At 46.6% G+C, this 19,936-nt stretch overlaps 2 protein-coding genes across 3 annotated transcripts in view; one reads left to right on the forward strand and one right to left on the reverse strand.

The window, feature by feature from the left end:
- The window catches only part of LOC105560726, a 71,059-nt gene extending 65,492 nt beyond the window's left edge, over nt 1-5,567 (reverse strand). The window contains exon 1 of the mRNA XM_012010084.1: nt 5,143-5,567. Coding sequence (XP_011865474.1) covers nt 5,143-5,527 — 385 coding nt within the window. The 5' untranslated portion in view covers nt 5,528-5,567. The remainder of the gene's footprint in view (nt 1-5,142) is intronic.
- LOC105560727 (autophagy-related protein 16-1) overlaps nt 1-19,936 on the forward strand; it is a 462,428-nt gene that overhangs the window by 246,969 nt on the left and 195,523 nt on the right. The window lies entirely within an intron of this gene.

Genomic DNA, 19,936 nt, shown 5'->3' on the forward strand with positions numbered 1-19,936 from the left:
ATGGACGTTCGTACATCCGACTACATTTATATGGAACTCCTTCGAATTCCAGCATAGCGTAGGGTTCATGTTAATAAAATTCGAGCTGCATATTATTTCACGGCGTCGTTATAAATGCAAAGCGAATCGCGTTTTCGTTTTCGCTTTGAGTTAAGAAAAAAAAATGGAGGGAAAGAAGTTCATTTACAAAAATAAGAAAGTTTCCGCTTTTATTGCGTCGTTTTTCAACTGGAACTAACGTAAATTCGCGCATAATTTCCGCTTGAATGTCTAACGCGCTGAAACAAATTAAGGCAATCGGCATGCAGAAAAACTGCTTTACATTCCTCTCGAAAAAGCTTTAGTCGCAAAGCTGCGGAAAGTTTTGCGTGTTGCGTTTGCTGCTATTAGATGAATATAGATGAGCAGTAACTTCATGTAATATTAAATAATTCCATCGTTCACGCGAGAGAGAGAAAGCCAGAGAGAGAGAGAGAGAGAGAGAGAGAGTGAGAAGCTCCACCAAGAAGAAAAAGAGAAAGAGAGAAAGATTCGCTCCACAAATTGGTAGAAAAAGCTACATGCAAAATGTACAATTCCTGCGTGCATGCGGCGTATCAAAGAATTGTCAATACATCAGTTATCAATTCTTATCGATCGCTTTGGAGCGGGAAACTTTTGCCTTTACCTTCAAAGCAGTTACGTTTATTCGCGGGCATGCTCGGCGGAACGCATGGCGAGCGCGGCGAGAATCATCGTTGCGAATCGACGGGAGCAAATTTTCCTTGCGGCGGTACCAAGCCACGATTACGGCCGGGCCGCGTACGATCATGTAGAAAGAACGCATTAGGGCGAAGCGCGGTATTAGTAGAGAATTCAACCTGCAGACCGGACGGCGTTGCCGGCCGTCTAAACCGGACTATATCGTCCAGAACTAATTGCCTCGACGGACGTTCGGTCGCTGCTAGTGCCTCCTGTGCCAAATGGTTGTTCGCCAACGAAGCACCGGGGGACGGAAAGAGGGCCAAGCGTTGGAGACGAGGCGAGACGTGAGGAGAGATCGGCACTCGCTCGCTCGCTCGCTCGCCCGTGCAAACGACGATCCTATCATCGGCTAACGGAGTCCCGGCTTTATAGAAGTTTCGTGATCGTGACGCGGTGTGTCGTCGCCGATTGTTGCCGTCTCGTTGCCGGGCATCAATCACGATCACGTGTTACGTGTAGCAGGCCGGGTAACATTTTATTCGGCCATTCGTCTCGGTTTCGGCGGATAAGAATTCGGCAGAAAGATTCCGATTTCCACGGTCTTTTTGTTTTTTAATGGTACGAGTGGCGGGGAGAAAAGGTTCATTCGACGATCGTGCCGAAAGGAAACTCGTGTCAAGAGACTATCAAAGCGTGACCGTGATCCTCGGGCCGGCTCTCGAGCGTCCACGACTGACCGATTTGCAGCCGATCGAATTAACTTCTTCACCGTTCGGTCCTCGCCTCACGCGAGATCCCTGTCGCGCGTTGACGGCGTCCAACGTGGTCCCGCGCTCCGTCGTCGCCAAAAACCGCCGTGATTAACGCGAAATCTTTCTTATTCCGGTACGCAGGGGAAAAACGGATGACAACGAGAGCATGCGAGGAAGCGAGATGAAAGCGGGTTAAAAGCAGCAAAAAGAGTACTTTGTAGACGTCAAGCTGTCACATACAGGCACACTTGTGCGCCGGCACGCAAGGGATTTTCTCGAGAAATTCGCCGTAAACGGCCGCCCATGCGTGAGGTGCCCGAGAGGAGCCTTTACCTACGCGCCCTGTCTCGAATATCTTTTACTTTCCCCGCTCCTTGGGCGCACCTTAACGTCCCTTTACCCCTTTATCTCGCCGCGCTGCTAGATTATCACTCGTGCGTTCGAGCGTTGATGGTTTTACGACGGTACAAAAGACACGAGCGTAAAACGACGTGATCGCGTTTTCTCTGGGTCCCGCCGCGCCATGCCTTTTGGCAATTATCGGGCATGACAATCGCGCAGAAGAAATATCGAGGATTACGCGAGACGTTCAGTTTCTTTATTCCGTTCGCCAGATGTTCGCCAGCGCGCGAGTTCCATCGCTTCGGGTGCCAGACTCGCGATCGGGCCATAGAACCGTCTCTCGTACAACCGAATTTGTTCCGGTCATATATGTAGTTAGTTTCTCTGAATGCAAACTGACGTGAGGTAAACCCCGGTTGGTTCATTAGATTATCCGTTTTTGCACCATAAGGACTCTACCGCGTAGGCAAAAAGTATTTGAATTAGCGGAAACATTTTTTTAAATATTTATCACTTGATTATTATTCCAATTATATTCTTTCGTGTGCAGTTAAATAAAAAGGATTTGCGCAAATCATAATATCGTTTTCAGGTATATAGAAAGACAGTGTTCTGCATTTTTTAAGACGCCACTTGAAGCATTGGTCAGCTTGTAACGCGATAGCAATTTATACACGTCCGTTTTAGTTTCCTCATCTCGGAAGCAAATTACCTGGTATGTGTTACCCCTGACAGATGCGCTCGAAAAATATCAACGGAACAATACCGCTTCTCCATAGGTATAAGATCCCATTCTGCCGTTTAATTAATGCCCACAAGTCCGACGTCTACGGACGTATAGTTTATATTAATTATACCTCGGAAGATTCAATTAGTGCGTTTCTCATTACACTTACTTATACCGGTATCCATTATTCATGAGGAACCACTGCGATAGCACCCTCTGACAATGCACGTGATCCTTATAATTCATCGTCAGAGAACCGAATATATAAATGTGCACATAACGCATACATCGGTCTCTCATAAAATGCGCGAAATGTACAAAAATGAAGAATTTATCTTGATATAAAACGCACGAGAGAAGGCAGAGAGGATAGAAGAGAAAAGGAGATGAATATTTATAATCAATTTTAGTAAATTTCCTCGTATCAAAATATTAAATCGCTTTTAATGTTGTATATCTCCGACAACTGCTACAATTTTTATTTCTTTTAAGAGTTTAATATTTTAGATTGTCCTGATGCGAAGATAAATTCCAGGAGTTATAAATCTCTGAGAAATGTTGCTTAGAAACACACGTTGCTTATCATGTATTTAATACCCTGCATTTATGTACACTGAGTCATTATTCGACGCTAGAATTATAAAACGTAACAATGACGAATTTGCTGCGACGTGTGTGCAATTTTTATTTCAAGATTTCATCAACGTTTCGAACTTCTTCACGGAAGATATATTCGCATACGTGCCGTAAAGGCATTCAACAGCGGCGGGAAAATAATGGGTCAAGAAATACTCGAGAAAGAGTGTACCTCAGGGCGACACCCAATATGTGGCTCCGCTGGGTGCAGCCTCTCCTAGAAAAATCAACTGCACTGAAAGTGCGAAAGCTGTTTCGTACTCTGCAAAAATTTAAATAAGATTCGAACGAAAATCTCCGGACGGAATTCCAGAGGTGTTTGCGGAAGAGCGCGATCAACCATTCGTGTTATTGACTAATAAAAGAGTCGATATTGATGAAGCTTGCGTTACAGGATTTATCAACTTTATAAAATTGCAAAATTGTTATATTCGATTCATTATTTATCATGTCGCGCATTTGGACGGTGCATTTTTACATTTTAATGTACATACTTTTTTAAAATAATTAGTACATAGGAGATAGTTTTTAATACACATACACGTATACGCCTGCAATTAAATACCAATGAAAATACTGACTCTCGAGAATATTTGATATATTTCTGGGAAAATTGAAAACTGAAATGCATTGTGAAAGATAATATTCGTGACAGATTGTTACACGCGATGGGAACGATTATTGCACAGTTCGATGCAGAATTCCCGATATTTTTATACGATATTGATTTGACGTCGGAAATTTTGTTTAATATATACGCAGAATTAAGCTTGCAACTGCTGCATAGATTATACCAGTCGTAGCCTACGAAAATATTCGATATTTGCATTACATTAGCGTGATAATGGAAGGTAATCTTATTATCGGTACAAAATAATTTATATTAAACGAAATAATAAACATTATTTTACCATCTGCCGTGTTCGATTCACATTTTTGGCTCGGGTTTTAATAAACGAAAAATTTTATATTATATTCAAGTTAATAATTCCGCGATATACTTAATATTTTAATAGAGACTTCTAAATCCTTTGACACGAATGCGGAGAATTATGTTTAATAATCGCACCATCTCCACAATCTGCAGAAATTATCAAGCGTGCAATCTCTTGTATGCGTTACAGAATCCTTAATCAACTTGGAAAATTATCTTATCCTTAATATCTTTTCATTATTAATGTATTAATTAATGGATTAGACAGGTGAAAAATTACGCGTACAGTTTGCGAAGAACGTGTGATAAGCACATCGACCCGATTCTCACCGACGTGAGTACCGGACGACACCGTCTATTATGTCTCGCGTTTTGTTTCGCTTATTTTCATCCGGTAGATCAAGGCAATTGGTACCGCGGGCATTGTACAGAAAATTATTGCGCTTCGCCCAAAGCGATCCTTACATTACACAAAATGTTCATACGAGACTGATGTGAAACGATCTTAACATACTTCGGTTATCCTATGAAACGCCGTAATTGCGCAAAACAACAAGACGCGCGGGACCTCGAGGCTCGCTCATCCCGCATGTACATATGGAAATCTAATTTTAATGATAACGGATCGAGAAGATTATCGCATATTAATCTTGGTTTACTCGCCACTCTAAATATTATTGTCATTGGGATCTTTTATGACGAGGGGAGGTAACGGTATCGCTCGGTAAATGCGTCTATTAAGGCAGTGCTATTAATTTTGAATGTACGGTACAACGAAACTCGATATCAGATGTTGAAAAACGCTCTCGCATGGCAGAAACTGTTCCTTTATGCCACCATGAAGTTGTAGAATGTTCTTAATTAACGTCCGCGTAATAAGGCAATCAAGTGGACTGCGTTCCGCTCTGACTTTTCTCTCGTGCAAGAGAAAAAAAAAAGACGTATCCACTTTTAGAGCGGTTATCTATCGGATAGAGTAGCCTCGGGAGTTGGTTAGCATCGGCGCATACATAGTCGATAGTTCGTACTACAGTCTTTAGGAAGATACGATAACGATTCAATCTTACCTGGATTGCTGTCGGCGTTAGAGCTGAATAGGACGCAAAGGCCCGTCTCGTAGTTGACCGCCTGGCAGGAGTCGTTTGCCTGACAGGTCTCGAGGCAGTCGGTGAGCATCAGCGTGCCCGGTATGGACTCGAGCATGTTCGTGGGCGCGGTGTACACGTAGCCGGTTACGAGCTCGAAGCCAACCATCTCGGGATCGCACTCGTCCGAACCCGCGGATGGTCCGGTGTAATCCGGGCCGGAGAGAGCGGACGGTACGGACGCGGACGACGGCGACAGGTCGGCCGAGTGCGCCGATTCCGCGGCGACCGCGTGGCCGTACCTCGAGATGGTTTGCAACAGCAGCAGTAACGTGACGAGATGTCGACGATCGTACGGTCTCGTCATTGTCGTACCTCGATTGAACGCTCAGAATACAGTAACGTCGCGATCGCGTGCAATCTGCAACAAAGAAAAAAAAAGGATGGACGTTTAGCGTGACATTTTTTTTTTATCGTCCCGAAAGCAAAAGTTTTCAGGTTAACAGCTTTGATCGTATCGGGCAAAGGGCAGTAAACTCTGCCCCGGAAAGCACGGTCGCGGGACATGGAACAATTTTTAAAGGCAAATGTTACATCCTCAGAATCGTTGAATTGAAGGAAATGGAAAGATGGAAACAGATTTATGTTTCACGGAAACTTGCTGCCTTTATTTTTAATTTCAGAAATGCAGGTTGAAATCCAACGGGTCACTGCGTTTTCTCAATTTTCCAGAATTATTCCACAGAATGTGAAATGTCGCGCAACTTTTGTCAGAAAAATTTCTTTTAATATTTATTTTCTGCGTTATGAATTACCGAGTTTTAAGAGAAACGGGAGAAAAATCGAGGCGCATGAACATGATGGAAGTTTGCTAAGGCTCTGTAGAATCTAATATTTAATGACAATAGTAACGATACTGCTTTTTTAGAGCTGAGTGCAAAATAAAACGATCGCGCAGAATTAAACGTCTTAAGCGTTTTCCTGAACCGTTTTTCTTCGTTATGAGACTATTTTCTCCGTTGCTTAAGCGAAGGCCTCACAGCGCTCTGACGGGCTGAATAAAGGGGAATTAACGGAAGCAGGGATTAACGGGATGGAATGTATCGCCGTTGGTCAAGTGTCGCACTGTTCTTGTAAGCGAACGGGAACGGGAATAGTAAATTGGAAAATAAGATTTGCCTACATATTAATAATGCCAGGTGAAGCAAGAATGTTCGTGAACCACGCGCTAATTTTGCAGACGGTCGACGATGCTCCGCGGCATCGATATTCGGTCAACGACATTAGCCTGTGACTAACGTCACTTTTGAAACGGCAAGAGAATCACTCGCTCTGAGTTTTCATACACGCGGCTTGATAATACTAATTGTGGACACTGATCGATATTGCCCCGTGCACTGAGAACGCGCGAGTACGAAACACGATTACTGAATTTAAAGCGTTTTCAAGTTATGCGACGGGCATTTATTAAACGCAATCTGTTAAACCGCGGTGTTTGCATTCATTAACATGTAACAGCATTGTGACAAATTTTGCATAATGTTCAGACGCGAATAAATTGAAACCGCGATTAGAATTTACAAAAATGCATAACGGAGCAATAAAAATTGAGAATCGTTCATATTTCCGTTACAGCGCTACACATATCGCGCAATAAATAACAAACAGCGCGGCGTGCATATGCGGGAATTTAAATCGCCGGATACTTTCGCGAACCACTATGACCCCATGGAATCGCGATCCAATGGCACTCGACGCAAACTCCGACAGTTACGTTCCGCTGAAAATAACGGCGAAATGTACCGCCGCGTTCGAAATTTGCGGCTCGCCCGTTCCTACGCATGTTGCACATCGAAATCACACCGACGCACTGGTTTTTCGTGTACCTTCGGTACGCAGATGAATTCCAGGAAACGTACCTGGTCGAACGGTCGGGAGAGCAGCAGCCAGCACCAGCACCAGCTGATGTATCGACGTCGAATTTTGTGGTACGCGAATTGGCCGCGATGCGTTCTGCCGCTGGCGCGATATTGCACGTTGCAATTCGGCGGCACTTTATCCCGCACTCCTACGCCGCGCGAAGGCAAATTCCACGGGCACCTTTCTCACGGGATCATCGGAGAGCGCGCGAGCTCTCGAGAGCGGCCGTTGGCGCACAATGTTGAAACGGTACACACAAACGTGGGCCAAGGTGATCGCGGGTCCGCGAAAGGGGGCAGGGAGCACAGCAGGGAGAAAGAGAAATTCGCGGGGGAAGAAAGAGAGAGAGAGAAAAAGAGAGGAAACCGATTACTTTTGTTTGTCGCGCATGGTGCAAACCGCCACGAAATCACAGACGCGGCACGCGGCACGCCGATTCGCAATGGTGATGGCGAGAGGCCTCGCGACCGTCGCGGCCCGCTCAAGGGATCTAACTATGTCGGCCGACTGGCTGTTAGGCACTGTGTACACCTGGCAGTGTGGCTCTTCCACGAGCGACCGAAGACGTCTGCCGGAGGGGACCGAGGCCGCTGCCGTCTAAGGAGGACAGAACGGTACGCACAATTCGATCGCGGGTACAACACCATTCAAGACATTCAGCCGCCGGTCTCCTACCTCTTTCTCTTTCTCTTGATCGGCTACCTCGCGTATCCCCGCCCAGATTCCCCGCGCGCTTCCCCCTTTCCATTTTTCTCTTTCCTGCCCCCCCCCCCTCCGCATTCCCAGTCGAGGATCGGTCAAGTCATGCCACTTTAGGCGTCGAGGATGGCCGGCTCGCGGTTGTCAATGCGGGTTTAGCGGATTCCGAACCCACCGTGCCGCCCACCTACTTAAAAATCTTCCGCGATCGCGCGTTCAATAGGGTCTATTTCGCGCGATGACACACTACGTTCGTGGCCGGGCTAAGCCAAAGCCGGGTGAGCCGTGATACTTTGCGCGTTAAGTTATACACTGACAAGGATTTACTAGCCCCCTTGACGGCCTCTTATCCTCTTTCGCTACACGCAGCCTTCGCCGTCGCTTACTCGATAGGTTCTCTTTTTTTTTTTTTTCGTACGCTGACAGACACGATAGCGCGAGAGAAGGGATCTAACGGCTAAGTACATTGTCGCCCGTTATTTTTGAGCCACGATAAGGATTCTGTATAATGTAGCGGACAAGCACCGACGTTCCCAGTATCGCTTCGGATTCTCTCCCGCGGCTCTTTCGCAACGCAACATAACGGGTCGATCGCCTCGAGGGATCGCTGCCGAATCGGCCGCAAAGTTAATTCATTTCGCGATTGCTTCCGCCGTCAGCGGCGTGAGAGCGGTATCGTTTTGCGGGCTCGCGAGCGTGCCGGTGTCGGCCGATTCGGACAATCGCGGATGCACCCGGCCGCAAAATCGCCGTTGCACGTGCGCGCCGACGATGTATGTACCGGCGTAAGAATCCGCGCGACGCGCGGACGGTCGCGTTTAATTGGTGGGAATATGAATACGATCGTGCCCAGCGAGCGTATATATGGTACGCGAGCGAGCGAGAGCGTTTCACGCCGGGACCGGCACGCGTGGTGCTCGCCGCCGAGCGGCGAAGGTAATTCTCTCGGTGCGAGCAACTAGACGGAGCAAACGGACGCAAGGCACTCTCTGTCATTAGTCGGTACTTGTTGCGGCCGTGGAAGACTCGTGGAATGAGTCGATGATGCGTGACTGGTAAATAGTAATTATGCCGCGCGCGCGCGCGCGCGCGCGAGAGGGAGGAAGAGAGAGAGAGAGAGAGATATGGAGAGAGGGGATCTTAGAATATTTATTTATTAAACGCTCTGGGACAAGTCGCCTAAAGCGTTGGACAATGCTGCACAGAAAAATAACTACACTGAAAAAAATTTCTGGTTGAATATGGACGAATCAGATAATTCCTTTAGGATTTACCAGAATTCTGGTAAATCCTAAAGGAATTATCTGATTCGTCCATATTCAACCAGAAATTTTTTCAGTGTACGACTGAGAGTGAGCATTTGTATAATACACTGTATAGTACACTGAAAAAAATTTCTGGTTGAATATGGACGAATCAGATAATTCCTTTAGGATTTACCAGAATTCCTTTAGGACTTACCAGAATTTCTGTAGGATTACAGGAATTCTGGTAAATCCTAAAGGAATTATCTGATTCGTCCATATTCAACCAGAATTTTTTTCAGTGTACGACTGAGAGTGAGCATTTGTATAATAAAAAAAATTACAATATAGAAAAATTTTATAGAATATAAAAAGATACATATAGGAGAGGGGGGGGGGAGAGGAAAGAACGGATGTATACCGAGATAACCGTGGAGGCGCACCGTGCGATAAACGGGACGAGGGAACGGGCGTAGAAACGGGGAGCGAGGGGAGAAGAAAGGTGCTCTTCAAAGAGAGCAAAATTGAATGTTTACGTGTGAACAACGCGACCCGGTCCGGGCGCCGGTGTCCCCCGCGGAAACGCTCCGCGGCCGAGCGATCCGCGACTCGGAAAGCTTCCAGCGCGCGGAAAGAAGACGGAAAGAAGGAGCGAAAGAAAGAAGGGGGCGATGGTGAGGAGGAGGGAAAGGACGGCCCGCGGAGAGGGGCCACGGCGCTCGGTGGTACCAGGTGCCTGTACCATCGCGTCACCATGGCGGAATAACGGTTTCTGGATGTCCCATCGGGTTCAATCGCAAGCGGCTATCTCGCGCCGCGGAATTTCGCGCGGAGAAACGACCGCGCTTCGCCGTCGATTTACGAGCGGCCGCCGCGCCGTCCGCCCTTGAGCGCCGATCGACGACCCGGCGATCACCCTGGGTCCCTCATCTTCCGCCCGAAAATTCGGCGGCTCCGCCCGCGCCTCGTGAACGCGCGCGTTATTTCCGATAAAGAGGACGACGGAATAATCCCACGTCGCCGACCATCCTGTTTCACGATCGGCAATTCGGGATTAAACGCTCGGGAGATTACAAGTCGCGGACAGTGTGCGACCGAAGGAGGTGCCGGCTTCCCGCAGAATCTGAGGAAACGATCGATCATCGCGTCGTCGAATAGTCGGTCTCGCGGTTAAACCTCCCGTGCCGGACACACCGGTAACCACATATGAATGGGCTGGATATTATTAACGTGCGTGTTAAGTTATTACTAATAAAGATACCGTAGCGGCGGCGGCGGCGGCGGAGGCGGCGGCGGTGCGCGCAAGGAGAACGATCATGCGGCGCGATAAGATAATTACTACTAGCAATCGGTGGCAATAGCATCGATGCCACGCGGCTGCCGCATACTGTCTCACGCCACGGCGATGCCGAGTATGCGTGCACACGGGGCGTTGTATTAACTTGCATCGGCCGTGCCGGACGGGCCGAAGCGATTCTTATGGAAATTGAACGGGTAACCAGCGCCCATTCCCGTTCACGTTGCGCCGGGCGTTGCTCGAAACGTCGATCGATTACCTGGCCCCGCGCGCTCGATCGCGCTCTTCTCATCGATCTGCCGGACGTACACCGTAGGCGTCGTGAGAACGTTAGTCGATCGGTCAATTAGAATATGCTTCCCCGGCCGGCTGCCAAATGTGCTACGAGGTTACGGCGCGGTGACTCACGACCGCGAGTGACTCTGCGCCAACATTAACGGACACGCGACTTATCACATAACGGCGTAAGGCCGTTCTCGATACCCGTTCTCGGTCAAGCGGATTCGCAAAGTTATGCAGGAGGTTACAGGAGTGCGGCGCATCGCGGAACGTCGTCGTGGATTCCACGGTACGTGCGATCTCCCGAGATTTATGGGACGCTACCCGCATCGTCGAGAAAGTCACCGCGAGTGATTTAATTCGTGGCGCTTTATCGCGCGAGGCGAGTGTTAAATTTCCGATGCTCGCGCGATCGTCCCGCGGCATTAGAGAACGCGGGACTTTTATGCGAAATAACGTTCCATTAAAACACGCTGAAATTTCCATACCACTTGTCCCTCCCGAGTCGTCTCCCCCGATTTCGTTTCTATGTACCCAGGCACTTGGGCCAGATTAAATTACTGGAATGCGTCCGTAGATGCTCGCCCATCGTTCGATGACGTCTCACCGATTGATCGGTGCTCTCGCACGAAGGCGGCTCGATTCGTGCTTTCCGCGGGTAATGGGGTGGCTGGGTGTCGATTAACGATTCCACTCGAAAATTCACTGGAAATTTCGCAAAGTCGCGGCGCATACCAGACGGACGGATAACGTCTCTCTCTCTCTTTCTCTCTCTTTCTTCGGCGATGATCGTTACGTAATTATGAGAGCGCGGCCGCGCAACGACGACGACGACGTCGCTTTAAAAGCGACACGGTAGGCCTTTAGGCGCGCTGGTTGGCGCATCACCACCGGTTTGCAGCCGGCCCCGGTTGATCGCCGATCGCAACGGCAGCGCTGCGAGTCCCGCGGAATCGAGCCGGGGAAGCCTCCGTTAATGGTACGTTCCGTGCGGGTTCGACGCGCTATGCGTCGACCAGGAAAATGCGAGGAGTCGGATAACCAGGAAACTGGTTTATGCGTGGCTACGCTCTGTGCAGCTCGGCTCTAAGTGGGTACCCACTACCATCCGTAACGCCGTGTACACCGACACTGTCGGCGAGAGCGAGCGCGCAGACGCGCCAACAAAATGGAACGGAGTTGGATGGAGAATTAGATAGAACACGAGAAAGCGGACGGAGTGGAGAAGAGCGGTAGAGGAGAGGAGAAACGGGTGAGAGAGAGCTGCCACGGCGTGCCGCTTCGCGTAGCTACGCGAGCGCAAATGCTCGGGAGGCAGTGGAAAGATGAAACGAGAGAAAAGCAAATCGCGAGCAAGACCCCACGGCTATGGAACTTGGCGGACGAGCGACTTAAGGACGACACGTCTCTATCTCCCACTCTCTCCCTCTCTCTTTTCTCCCATGGCTATCTTCCCGTTTATCTCCGCGCGTCTCTCCGGCCCTACCGGGATAGCCGCGTCCTGGCCGCTGATGAATCCGTCGGCGAGGTAGGGCGGAGAGACGGGGCGATTTCGGAGAAACGGCCGAGCCCCACGACACCGTGGTAACGCGAGGTAATTAAACTTTGGTCGCATTATGCGCATATCTCGTTCTATCCCGCGCTTCGACTCGCTCTCGCTTCGCGAATGTGCGAGGGTTTCAGCCAAGTGTCGCCGAGAGATTGATGACGGCCCAACGTGGTGGTACCTTCTCCGTTCTACCTCCCCTCGTCTCTTCTCCTTTCCCCCCCCTCCCCGATTCACGTCGCCTCTAGGCCTCTATCGCTGTGTTGCGCACGGTTTCCACGACGTGCCGTGCCTTTTCTGGTTCTGTTCTCTCTCGGTGGCTCTTATCGCTACGGCGCAGGGAAGGTGGCGTGTTGCGACTCGTGCGTTCAATCGCGATAAAAGATCTTGTCACGAGGCTGGGAGCGGCATTACGATCCGCGAGCTCGAGCCTGTATATCGCGCACGTTCGTTGCGTGAAGCAGTTTATTTGCATAGAGGCTAACGCGCCGGGGGTGGTAGCTCTTCATACCTCTCTCATTTTTCCCTCTTTCTCCGGTTCCTACTCTTCCCCCCCCCCCCCTTTCTCTCTCTCTCTCTCTCTCTCTCGCGAGAGATGTGAGTCGGCTGCCTCGGTAACATTAGTTTCAATCCCGTACTTGAATCGTGTGCCTACCCATCCTTTGGGCGTAAGCGTATCTATCTGCGAGGGGTCTCTTCACGCTGCACGCGGAATGCGTGCGTATTTGTGTTAGCGCGTCACTCCTTTCCCCGAGTAGTTCCCGCGTTATCGAATCCTTCATTCAAATGGGCGCGAGCTTATCCGTTACGGAAGCCAGGTTCTCGAAGGGAGTGAACGCGCGTCGCGAGAATGGCACCATTGAATTTTCTATTTCGCGAGTTTGTCGAGTCCCGCGGGTGACACTGAGATCGGGGGGGAATAAAGTCGATCGAGCCGGCGCGCGCGAGACGCGGCGGAGCGTCGAAGAGGCTCGGCGAGAATCCATGTGTCCTTTCGTCGCTATTAAATAGTACGCACGTCTCGCGGAACCGGGATACGCGGAGTGGAAATATGCCGCCGCCAGGCAGACGCGCTCGCGCAAGGTCGTGGGACACCTGCGAGCTTACCGGTGAATCGGCGGTTACGCACGCATAATAGAACTACCGCTCTCTGATTGTCATTACCGTTGCTTTCCGTGCTCATCACCTTCGCAGTTGTACACGCGGTTGCTGCCGCGGGTTTACTGCACCCGGCGGTTTGCGGCGATGAAGGAAAACGTTGATTGAAGATAAATCGCCGAGAAATGTAGTTTGACGCGATCCCCCCGGTGCGATCCGCTCGCCCTCGGTTTTAGCCGACGTGACGCAACACAACATTTCCTGACCCGCCCGGCACACGTGTCAAAACGGCCGTTGTGTCCCTCGTAGCCGCCGCGTTGCTCGCTGTCGCAATGAAAAGCTAATTAACGACGCTCGCGGACGCGACAGAACGGATTGGTATCGCCACCGGTAGCGAGGACAGGTGGGGGGTCCAGGTAGTAATTAACTCGCCCCGTGGCGATCGATAACCGCGACGAAAGCCGTTTGGATCATTGGGCGTAAATCTTAACGACGACGACCGCAACGACAACTACTTTCTCGATCGTGCAGAACATAAGTTCAGAACTACGCTCGATTTAGCAAACCGCTTCGTTTGCTCCGCCCGTGCCTTAGTTAAGCGGCGGTTGACTGGCTCTTCTAAGGGAATCGATCCCTTAACGCCTGTGACGCTACGAGACTCCCGTCGAGGACCTCTTTTGAAAGCTTTTCTACGACTCGTGCCCTCGGGATAAGCGGTAACGCTTGCAGCGGCAGGGAAACGCTATCTTTCTCGTGATCGTTACCGGTGAATGCTGCGTAACGTTTAAAGAAGGCAGGCTTTATCGGGAATCACTGTCGACATTTCGCCGATAATTAACGCTTTAACCGCGCACCACCTAGTTTCAAACTCTCGTAGTCGAGGACCGTATTGCAGTTCCGCATTCGAAAGATTAAACGGATTACTGTACCGATCATTATATCCACGTAGCGATGTGAAATATCAATTTGATGATGCGACGTGCGCGCTCGTTGGTATCGAGCTTGTACTCGCGAGATGAGGGCAACGAGTTAATTTGACGAGCTCAAAAAATTGACATAATTGATGTGCAATTAACGGGAAATATTTTCCTCCTACTATCGATCACCTTTCGTTTTTCCCAAGATTAAAACAATTTGCAATTATTCTTCTTATGAAATAGTTACTTTGAATTTGAACTATTAAACATCGTCTCGATGTGCAGTGCCCTCAAAATTTATAATACTCCGCTACATAGAGAAATTACAGTGAATGAAACAATAATTTGCATTGGATAACCGTATATAATGCATTAGCCGATATGTTCGATCTGTTTATATAATGGATGTTGTATGAAGCAAGGTACATCCTAGTTGTCTCTCAAATTTGTTAACAATGGCTTAACAATACATCAGCATCTACATAATATCTACTCGCATTACCAATGCTTATAACGTAATTGACACGACGATATTCGACAGTTTTAAAGCATTTATAATTGCTCTGTTTTTTTGTTAAAAATTGTAACGCTTAATACGACGCGACGATACGTTTCGGATCTTACTGTACAATTGCACAAATGGTATTCCACTTATTTTAATATTAACATGCTAAGGTATTTTGCCAATATAGACTTGCGTAAATTCCACGAAATACATACGAAGACATACTCCGCCGAGAGAGGAAGAGAAGTTCCGTGCATTATTACGTTTATTATTTATAGTACTCCCTTGTTTGTTCTATTATCTCGTTTTCAGTTGCAATAATTTCGCTCGATGAACGTAAGTGGAACTTTTCTCCCCGACAACGCAACGCACGCTCTCCACTCTACTATTCCGCCGAACAAGCTTGCCGAGCCCCCGGTACCTGTTCTCGTCGATGCGTCGCTAGGGAGCGAGTCGTCGAGAGCAGACTTTCGCGATTTAAGCAGCTCCGTAAAATTTCGTGTTTACCAGACGCTCATGCGACGTCACGCGAAAATAAAATCGACACTATTATTTGTTTGCGCGTCGAAATTGTATATGCGAATTTTCCTCTGCCTCGCGGAGGCTTTCACTGGAGCTTAACCTAGTTTAGATACGTTAAGAAAGGAAACTTTACCAGTTCTATCTTCTCGGGACGTATTTTTCTCGCTAATTTTTGACGCTAAAATTACCCGAGTATTCGTGTTTGCAACATTGTATTCACTCGCCCCTTATTCAATGTGTCTCGTCGCTTTCCATATAACATGATTCAATTAGATTCGAAAATCAAAAGGTACATTGATATTCCTCTGTCAAGTCTCAGTACGTCAAAATAATAGTCTTGTCCATTTTTCGGTCAACACATTTAGTTAGTTAGTGTTTTACCGGGGATTGGATTTAATTGTGTGAGTTAATTAATTTCTGGACCAATAAGATAACGTATTTTATAGATTAAACTAGAAACGATAAAACGCGCGCTTCGCGCGCGCAGTTTGTGGTCAAGCATTGTATATTTTTAAGAATTTGTATACACGCGAAGAAGTAATTGTATGCGTAACGTCAATTTAAAATAAAATGTAATTTGTCACTCACTGATACGGTTCGCAACAGCAAAGTTGTACATCGCTAACTATACATGTTAAACTGTAACAATACAAAAATGTATACGATTATTATAGACTAATTATGTAAAATCCAGACTATTGTATTAAATATACTTTATATTTAATATTTTTGAAAATGGGTATTTATTAAAATAATTATATAGAATACTGAAAGTCTTCCTTTTAAATATGAACTCACAAAATTTCATACTTATGGTTTTGTCTCTAACACTTACTCGAATCCACGTTCGAATCATTTGAATAAATAAAATAAAAGCACAGAACAGATGCTTTATTTTGCACAATTACCTTACGATTTTTCTGCCGTTGCCCGATGCCGCCTAAGCCTGCTCCTCCTCTCATTGTCAGATTTTCTTGTTGCACTTACACTCACTGCACTCACTCGCGAAATATCGGACACTCCCGTACGCAATGTAAAATACCGTGAAATGCAGTAAGCGACGTTCTTTACTTCCTGCTCGTTCGAATTGCGAAGAACGACAGAGCGAATTACGCCGTGAACGCCGAAGTCGCACAGATTTCTCTCCCCGAAAATGGAACAGATTACACGAAATCGAGAGATAGTTAAAAGCGCGGTGCGTAAACGAGATGTAACCGCGACAACGTACCACGGTTTACTTCCATATTTTAGATGAGTTAATCTCGTAAAATATCCATGTACGCGTTAATAAAGAGCCGTCGCCTCAACGCGTAATTCGTTTCTCATTACAAGTTGTAGAAATTTAATAATTAATCTAGTAGCGTTACTTGTCACTGATAAATGAGTCCAAATCAATAGCGTTTTATCCTTACATTCTTCACGATCGAGTCTTGTAAACCGACAACGCAAAAACAATACCACGCACGGAGCGACTCACGCCACTGCTTGCCGGCTCGACGTTCGGCGAGCGAGTGAGACCGTGGCGACCTTCAGGTACAATGATGGTACGCAAAAACATCGTACGTCACCGCGCCGAGTGAAAAACAACAAAAAAACGTTGAGAATTCGTTGGCCCATCTACGTAATGGAAAATTCCGTACTTATCACTCGCTCGCCGAACGTCGAGCCGGCAGGCAGCAGCGAGAGTCGTGATATTATTTTTACGTTACCGGTTTCCAAGACTCGATCGCGAAGAATGTAGGGATAAAACGCTATTGATTTGTACACCTTTATCACTGACAAGTAACGTTACTCGATAAATTATTAAGATTCTAAAACTTGTAATGAGAAACGAATTGCATGTTGAAGCGACGGCTCTTTATCAACGTGTATATAGATATTTCACGAGACCAACTCATCTAAAACATAAATGTAAATCGTGGTGCTTTGTCGCGGTTACATCTCGTTTACGCACCGCGCTTTTAACTATCTATCGATTTCGTGTAATCTGTTCCATTTTCGGGGAGAGAAATTTGTGCGACTTCGGCGTTCACGGCGTAAATCGCTCTGTCATTCTTTGCAATTCGAACGGGCAGGAAGTAAAGAACGTCGCTTACTGCATTTCACGGTATTTTACATCGTGTACGGGAGTGTCCGAAATTTCGCGAGTAAGTGCTGTGAGTGTAAGTGCAACAAGAAAATCTGACAATGAGAAGAGGACCAGGCTTAGGCGGCATCGGGCAACGGCAGAGAAATCGTAAGGTAAGTGTCATACATTTTTGTTATTTGCTACTTGTGCAAAATGAATCATCTGTCCTGTGCTTTTATTTTATTTATTCAAATGATTCCAACGAGCATTCGAATAAGTGTTAGAGACAAAACCATACGTATAAAATTTTGTGAGTTTATATTTAAAAGGAAGACTTTCAGTATTCTATATAATTGTTTTAATAAATATTCATTTTTTAAAATATAAAATATAAAGTATATTTAATACAATAGTTTCGATTTTGCATAATTAGTCTATAATAATCGTATACATTTTTGTATTGTTACAGTTTAACATGTATAGTTAGCGATGTACTTTGTTGTTGCGACTCGTATCAGTGAGTGACATATTACTTTTTATTTTAAAGTGACGTTGCGCATATAATTACTTCTCTCTCTCTCTCTTTCTCTCTCTCTCTCTCTCTCTTCGCGTGTGTACAAATTCTTAAAAATACACAATGCTTGACCACAAACAGCGCGCGCGAAGCGCGCGTTCTGTCATGTCGAGCATTTCTAAATTGTAAACCTTCATTTACTTTGAACCTAAAAGAGAAGTGAAGCACATCGCGCTTCGAGAAAATCAATCGGCATCGCGGAGAAGGGCCTTAACTGTTCGATATTAACGACATTCGCGCTGGTAACATCTCTTTTTTAGTAAGGGATAACGAGGATCGTTTTATTAATTAATTTGTAATTTCGATAATTAATTTCTAATTTAATCGGAATGAGATAATTATTTGTTTGTTGATCTAAATCTTTATTCGGGTTTTCCGAATTATAGTATTTTAGTTGAAATGGAATGGGAAATCTCCCGAATTCTAACGCTTTCTTTTTCTAATAACGTAAACGTTTTTGTTGTACGCGTCTTTCTCCTTTGATTTTGGTCATCAGAATTAGGATTCTGTCCGCCACACTCCGGCAGCGATCAGTAAGGAATTGGGAGCCAGTTTGCCACACTCTTTGACAGCGATCTTCGAACGAGAATTAGAAGATTTTCGAATGAAAATGTTTTCAATATAATAAACTAAATCCTAACTTTATAAAATAATAAATTAGTATCGTTGAAACACATTGATCAACTAATTCGCATCAAGTTAAGTCAATGTCAGTCTGGGACAATGAGTGAAATAGTCCGAGTGCGAGTGAGCGAGACAGTCTGACAGTGAGAATGAGGGAGTCAGTCCGACAGACAGTCAGTCAGAGCTGAGTCCCGTGATGGACCCCTGATGGATATTTATACTAAAAATCCCGCCTATTAATTTTCTCTCACGACTACGTTTTACAATTAGTGGAGGAAGAAGGTATTACTCATTTGTAACAGTATCCGCGGGAAAAATTCTTCGCGGTGTCTGCCAAGAAGAAAAGCGATAACTGATGAATAACATTGATATGTCTTTAACATTGTAGAAGTTCGATAATTTTACCTCCAGATTTATTTTAGATTTAAAAGTTTAAATTTATGTTAAATTTACACGTACGTTACACCTATCTTAACCATTTCCTTTTGCAGGGAGCATTTCGATTGTCGCGTATCAAGTTATGGATATTTAAGTGAATATTTAAGTCGAGAATGAATACCGTTACGATATATCTTTATATCTCGTGACACTAATCAGATAACACGTGAAATACTATAGCGAGTCGCATAGTATACTACTTGAAGCATTTTAATAATAATTTCTACGTTTGGCCTTACTAATCGGGCGCACGTCAGGCGCAACTGGTTATACGGCGAATAACGTCTGAATTCACTCCCACATCCGGATAGCTTTGAGGCAATCGCATATCAAACCGCATCCTGATTATCCGCTCTAAAGTAAGCTAATATTTACCACTTAAATGCACGCAGATTATTAACGCCGTCGTAAAACGCTTCACCGTTACCTCACACTTGTACGAACGTTACCTATTTACCCTCGGAGGCACAAGGTCGTTGGACCCGCAGAAATAATCCATCGCGAAATCGTATTTCTGCAAACGTGTTACGGCTCTCGCGGGTGGCAGCGCAGCGTGTTGCAAAAGCCTTCTCTCTTTCTCTCTTTCTCTCTCTCTCTCTCTCCCTCCCTCCCCGCCCTCCTCCCTCATCATCGCTCATAATAATAAATTATTTTCCCATATGCGTGCGCTGGTAACGTACGGGCTACGCGGTAGCTAGCGGCCACTGTCCGCAATGATTTATAACAATCCCAGCTACGGGTCTCATTCAGCTAGCGCGCCGACTGCCTTTCTTCCGTCTTGGTCAAGGTGATCCTCGAGAGTTATCCACCTCTCGTGCCGCTACTCTCGGCGCGTCCGATTGCCATGATATTATACGGTATTACTTTCATCTCTTCGTTTTCCACGGTGCCCGAGAGTTGATACGCTGATGCCTCTGCTTTAATGAAATCCTTGAACTTCCCGACGACCATTTCTCACTCTCGTATCAACGGCTGAATCCCCTCCTTCCCCTTCCCATCCGATAAGCGCAACATCGAGACGTAATGCGCGGCAGCTTGTCTCTTA

Source organism: Vollenhovia emeryi, unplaced genomic scaffold (genome assembly GCF_000949405.1).
Source record: "Vollenhovia emeryi isolate VEMERY1.0 unplaced genomic scaffold, V.emery_V1.0 DF939223.1, whole genome shotgun sequence".
NCBI lineage: Eukaryota > Metazoa > Arthropoda > Insecta > Hymenoptera > Formicidae > Vollenhovia > Vollenhovia emeryi.